Source organism: Strigops habroptila, chromosome 1 (genome assembly GCF_004027225.2).
Source record: "Strigops habroptila isolate Jane chromosome 1, bStrHab1.2.pri, whole genome shotgun sequence".
In the NCBI taxonomy this organism is placed as follows: domain Eukaryota; kingdom Metazoa; phylum Chordata; class Aves; order Psittaciformes; family Psittacidae; genus Strigops; species Strigops habroptila.
The window spans coordinates 106594296-106600295 of record NC_044277.2 but is presented as its reverse complement, the minus strand read 5'-3'; the positions used below and the strand labels follow the sequence as shown (position 1 = coordinate 106600295).

General features: G+C 39.3%; 1 protein-coding gene across 2 annotated transcripts in view; it reads right to left on the bottom strand.

The window, feature by feature from the left end:
- Nucleotides 1-545: 545 nt before the first annotated feature.
- Nucleotides 546-6000, bottom strand: part of DNAJB6 (DnaJ heat shock protein family (Hsp40) member B6) — an 85172-nt gene continuing 79717 nt past the window's right edge. For both annotated transcript variants that reach the window (XM_030500404.1, XM_030500412.1), the window contains exon 10: nt 546-718. In XM_030500404.1, coding sequence (XP_030356264.1) covers nt 561-718 — 158 coding nt within the window. In that variant the 3' untranslated portion in view covers nt 546-560. The remainder of the gene's footprint in view (nt 719-6000) is intronic.

Sequence of the window (6000 nt, the reverse complement as noted above, 5' to 3'; positions counted from 1 at the left end):
CCAGTGTACACATGGGATCAAGTAAGCTCAATAGCAAAACAAGAAAGGAGGCAATTAGCAAGATATATAGCCAGGCTGTTAATTACCACACTGCAAGCAAATAGTCACAAGGAAACAAATACAAAAGGCAAATCAACTCAGCGATGGCAACCAACCTCCAGCACCTGGACTCCCCAAAAGCTTTTCACATGCCAAACCTGGGAATCAAGGTCTGGAAACACCCTGCCTTCCAAATGACCCATTTCCATTTCTACTTGTATTCCTGCTGTACCAGCTTCAGGAGCTGGTGACCTGGTTTTCATCCAATAATCCCTTCTGGAGCATCCCTTCAGCATCAAGTGGTACAGCCACTTACGCATCTTTGTCAGAGAGGCTTTGGAGATGTTACACAAAGGTAAACAGTCTTGATGACTCTATCAGGACCCAGATCTGGAATAGCGAGAGAGATCCTTTCATCCTTTCCCATGCAATCCCTTTGCAGTAGCCATGCCATGCAGCACTTTCTTCCCCTGCAGATACTCCTTGACTGCTGTGCCCACGTCTGCAGGTCTCAACATCGTCTAAGTGATGCTTGAAAGAATACAGCACAGTGATGAGGAGTGCCAGGGAACAGGTACAACCAGTGCAGTGCTCAGGAGGGCAGGAGTACGCAGAGTCTGGGCAAAACTTGAAGGACGAGGTGCTTCTTGTCTTTCAGAAAGAGAATGGGGAAATAGGTCTGGAAAATAGTAGGAGGTATAAAAGGAGAGATGTGAGAACCGATGAGTTATGTGTATGTATACGTGAGAGAATAAGAAGCAAAGTTTCAAACTGGCAATTGGTTTGGGGTTTTTATTGACTATAAATTGAAACTCCAAGCTGTAATTAATAACCTGAGCCTGGACCTTACCTCTTATACAGAGTTGCTACCACATCTCTATAAAATGTCTTGCAAGGAAATAGCTAGACATAAATTCTGTGAAGCTTATGATTTCCAGCATGTTACCAACTTTCTATAAAGATCGTCTGTTGTTATAAAACATGGCAGGAAACATGGCCATAAAATGCTGCTTGGAAATATCTTTTCCAGCAATTGTTTTCACTTTTTGTGTAACCTTTTTAAAGTTCCTGTGGCCCATTTCCCCCACCTTCCCTTTTGATCTTGAGTAAAATAAATGCAGTAGTCATATGTGAAAGTATGTTCAGAGACCGTTAATGCTATTTTCTTTTCTGTGTTTATGTCAGAATTCACGCTTTTTGCTTTGGAGACAGTTGTTTATACCCACGGCGGAAAATTCAGATTTGGGCTTGGGGCTGTGTGATTGGGCTGAGTTGGCATTGCCATGTTTTGACTTTGTGGATTTATTTTTTTTTTTAATACAAAATTCTTTTGACTTGACATGCCTAAAAAGGGGGCAAAAGCACCTAAATGCTTTTATCTCTTCTCTTACACATGACTGCAACAATAACATAATAATTTTCATTTTAAAGTGCACGAATGCCATTTTAATCACTTATTGAGCATCTAACATAATACAAAGGAAAGGATAAAATGGAATATTTGTGGCTGCAGAGACAGATATCATTATTCAAGGGTAGAAGCATGTGAAAGGGTAAAGGGGGTTTAAAGAGATACTCTTTTGTTGTACTTAACACTGATAAATGACATACAAGTCAGGATAACAGGGCAGAGCTCCTGTCAGGGAGACAATGATAAATGTGGAGTCTGGGACAGAAAGGTCCACTAGACAGAAATCTGTATATGACACGTTGTACATTTGATAGACTTGCCCGCATGGTCTGACTAAGGCACAAAGTGTTCCTCTAGGCTGAAGTTATGGCCCTCAAGCACATCTTATACAATCACTGAGCTCATGTTTGTGTTCCCATTTTTGTATGGCAACAAAGATCAATTCCCCTGAATCAGTGCAACACACAGGACTAAAAACAGTGAGGAAAAATGTTCTTACAAATATAATTGATATCTCTTTCAGGCTAATCTTTGTATAATATGAAACAAAAAGCAGACAGTATTAACGCTGTCAAAAAAAAAAAACAAAAACAAAAACAAAACCAAAAACCCCAAACCACCTTTTTTTAAAAAAAAGGCCCAGAGTTAGCCTGTTAAGCAAAATATTTGTTTAAGAGAAAAAAAATCTCTAATTATTTCTTCTTTGTGAATAGAACAGAATGTCTATGATTTATGCAGTAAGCTTCCTACATCCCATGCTCCAAAGCAACATGACCTGTACTTCTCAAATGTCCTCAGCATCAAAGATTAAGATGGAGGAGTGGAGACAGGCAGAAAAGGCATTCATGTCCTTAAGAAGCAATTTTAACAGCTCACAAAGAAAAAAAAATCCAAGAATACACTCATGTAACATTCACTGTACCCTCTTAACAGATGACTAAGGCTTGCACTTTCAATAGGAGGAACGTGCATGAAGGGATAAGTGTGGTATCAGGTAAGAACACAAAGGAACATTGAATGAAAGTAATTCAGCAAGATTGGTAGAAGATTAGAGGCTGATGGTCAGTCCCTTTTGGATTCCTTTAAGCATACAGACGTTTTTACTGGCATATACTGCCAGTCTCACTAAGCGCTGTAAGTCTGATGACGTAGTGGAGAATTGCCAAGTTCTAGGTGGAAGCACTTTCTCTGTTAAACGAAGTTATGAACATAGCGAGTTTCATCTCATACTGTAGGTGAAGCTACCATACACATGCCTGCGGCTACCAATATGTGCTGACACAGACTAACAAAGATGAGTCACAAGGGCAGCACTGAAACCTGAATCTCGAAGCTATCCAGTTGCCTATCTACAAGTGCTGGCACCTGAGCATCAGTTTAGAGCCAGCTACAATACACTGGGTGCTTTTGTCTCTTCCCTTCTCCAGTACAGTCCCAAGAAGTGACTCATTAAGTGCAGAGGCACATTTGCGCTCTAAGCCACAATTTCCTCTCACAATGAATTTAGGACTGGAAAAGCAGATGGATAGAGCCTTGATACCCCTCTACAGCATTGTGCAAAGGAGACAGAGACAGCAGCACAGGAATCTATGTTCACTTTCCTGCTGAAAACTCCCTTCTTCCAAAGTCTATTGGGACCGTGGGAGGGACCATTAATGGCGCTGTCAAAAATGTTTTATAGGGAAAAAATATTGGAGGCCTTCCGCATACGTAGTTTTGCTTTCCAAGCACTCACTAATTTCAGGAACAGGTTCTCCAACCTGTTCTGCAGAGGAGAGGGGGCAGAGACTATCTCCACAACTCTACAGCTGAGGTGAAATCCCAGGGCAGGGTCCCTGAAAGGGTGGCCAACCCCAAGCCCTTCTTACCAGTTATTGATGTGGGAAGAACCACAGACCTTAACAGAGTGAGGCCAGGCAGCTGAGTGCCCACAATAAAACTGCAGATTTTGAGGGGATCTTAAAAAGAAACAAACCCCTTAAATAAATTCTGGTGTGTTTTGGACCAGTGCTCTTTAGAAGCTATGTTTAATATTCCTATAATACAACCTCAACACTGAATACGAACTGCCTCTGCTGCTATCTACTCATGTCCTTTGCCTCTGGATCTGATACATTCTTTGTACGCTAGGAGCAGTGGGCGCAAAGAGTGTACGTGTTTTTAATGCAGCTTTCCTCCTCGCTGCAGCTCACTAACACTAGCTCTTGCTGCAAGAAGGGCTTGTTTATCCTCCCATATTTGCACATGTACGCTGGCATGTTCTGCATCGTTTCAGTACTGCAAAGTCACTAACCAACAAGGGTCCGTATATGCCCAAAAGGGCTTACAAAATACCCCAGCAAATGGATGGGAGCCCCTTCAAAGCATCCTTTTTCATAACGTGTTGCCTTGGCACCACAGCTAAAACTGGTTCAGTCTAAACAGATTCATTTGGGGACGAAAGGGGGGGAAGGGAGGAAAATAATATCCTATCCCTGTCACACTGCTTTCTGTCTTAATTTGTTACCTCTTCTAATGCAGGTAAGAGTTAGCATCCTGATACAGAAATCTCCTGCCAGTCCCCAGAATCAAATAGTGCATTAAAATAACAGACGCCACATTTATGATTTTAAAACTATATTGCAAGAGTCTCTGTGATTAAAATGCATTTCTATGACTGAGTCTGAATGCTGATTTCAGGCTAGGAAAGTTGTTGCTTTAGGACGGAAAGAGAAATATGCTGGATTTTCCGTTTTTTCACTATTACAGTACCTTTTGGTATTAATATAATAGAAAGGGAAGAATTTATTAAATGTTAACTGTTTGTTATGTATATCTTGGGTTTTTTTTCATTGTTTGACAAGAAAAGAAGTGAAATAAACTCTAGGGGGACTTTTTGAAGAAGAAAAGTCTATTCAAGAGTAATGTAAAATGCAAATTAAATATTTGTTCAGTGTTTAGTCATTCCTCAGAGACTAAAAGAAATTCTTCATCACAACCTCTATGCTGACCTTCACATCAAATCAGAAAGCTTTAGTGTTTATGTGGAACCATATACATTGTCCCTATAAGCAATTGAAAAGAAAAAAATGAACATTTTATAGCGATTGCAATTTGTTTCAAGGATCATTTTGTGAGAGATCTTCTCACTGAAGACTACAATTTACTTTTTTACAATTCCATTTAATGATTTGACATTTGAGACACTTTCTAATTAATTCTGTCTCTGCCTAAGCTAGCTGTGATAAATATAACCTGTGCAAACAGGATTACATTGTTACTTTTAGAAAATATATCCCATAAGAAAAGATGAAGCTTCCACAATAGGACTTATATCATGATAGGATTTATATCAACTATATTGTAAATGATGAAACTCTTATTGTTAATCTGGAGCAGCTACTGCATTAAATAGCTAGCATGAAAGGCTGCACCAAGTAAGGGGAGGAGCATAGACTGCTTAATACTTTACAAAGTATTTTTCATAGTAAAAGTTATTTTTTTAGCACATGAAAACAGTTATTTCAAAGTTTGGCATTTGTAGGATGCTTATTTATAAAACGCTTGCTAACCAAAATAGTTCCCATGTTGACCACATCCACACAGCAGTGGTCAACGCAAGGCAATCCAGCAGGAATGTAGCATGTGTATTCCCCTTTGTAAACCAGAGGGAACCGTCCCAAGCAAGGACCGAGCATCGACCAGGGGATGCTGTGGTTAAAGAAATCACACTACAAAAATGGTTTCCTGCAAATCAGTGATGGGTTCATTTTTAAAATGGCTTTATAAGCAGTAGCTATGACAACTGTTGACAGGATTTAGAGAGACCACTGGACCACCAGGCAGAGCAGACTCTTCATTAACCATGTACAGTTAGCCATGGAGCTTGCCTACTAATCAGCAAATAAAAAAAGCATTTTGAAATCTGACAAACACTCCTGGATACTGCCCTAAAATTGTACACTGCAAGTTCAAACTTTTTCCTTGCATTTACCTTTACTTCCAGGTAAATATTCCACATTCTTTTCTCTTTTTGTTCAGTAGATTAAAACAGGGATGTGAAAGGGCAGTTTTACAAAAGTTGGGTATTTTTTCCATCAAAGGGCAAAAATCTCTAAAAGAAAATTATAACATATTGAGCTGTTCATTATTTGCTATATAACAGATCATGCTGTGGAGGAAATCATAATTGCAACAACTGGAATAAGTCTAATACATCTAAATTTCTGTTTCTATGGTGACTTTAATAAATATTCTTTTCAAGATAAATTTAGACACTCAGGAACATAAATGTTTCCTGCCTTCTGTTTCAGACAAAAATAGAATTGTATTTGCAGAGATATGTTTTAGACACATTTGGCATGTCTTCCCCAGATTGGCACTTTCTTGGTGACTAGTATCATTTACAGAAAAGTGGTGGATAGCCATAAATATTAGTTTATTTAGCTTAGAAAAAAATGTGGTTTGGCAAGAGTCAGCTTGCAATAACAGTAGACTTGCTATAGAAAAGGGAAATTCTGCAGCTCCCAGGGACTGCAGTATGAGATGATTTCAGCTTTGCCATGGCCATC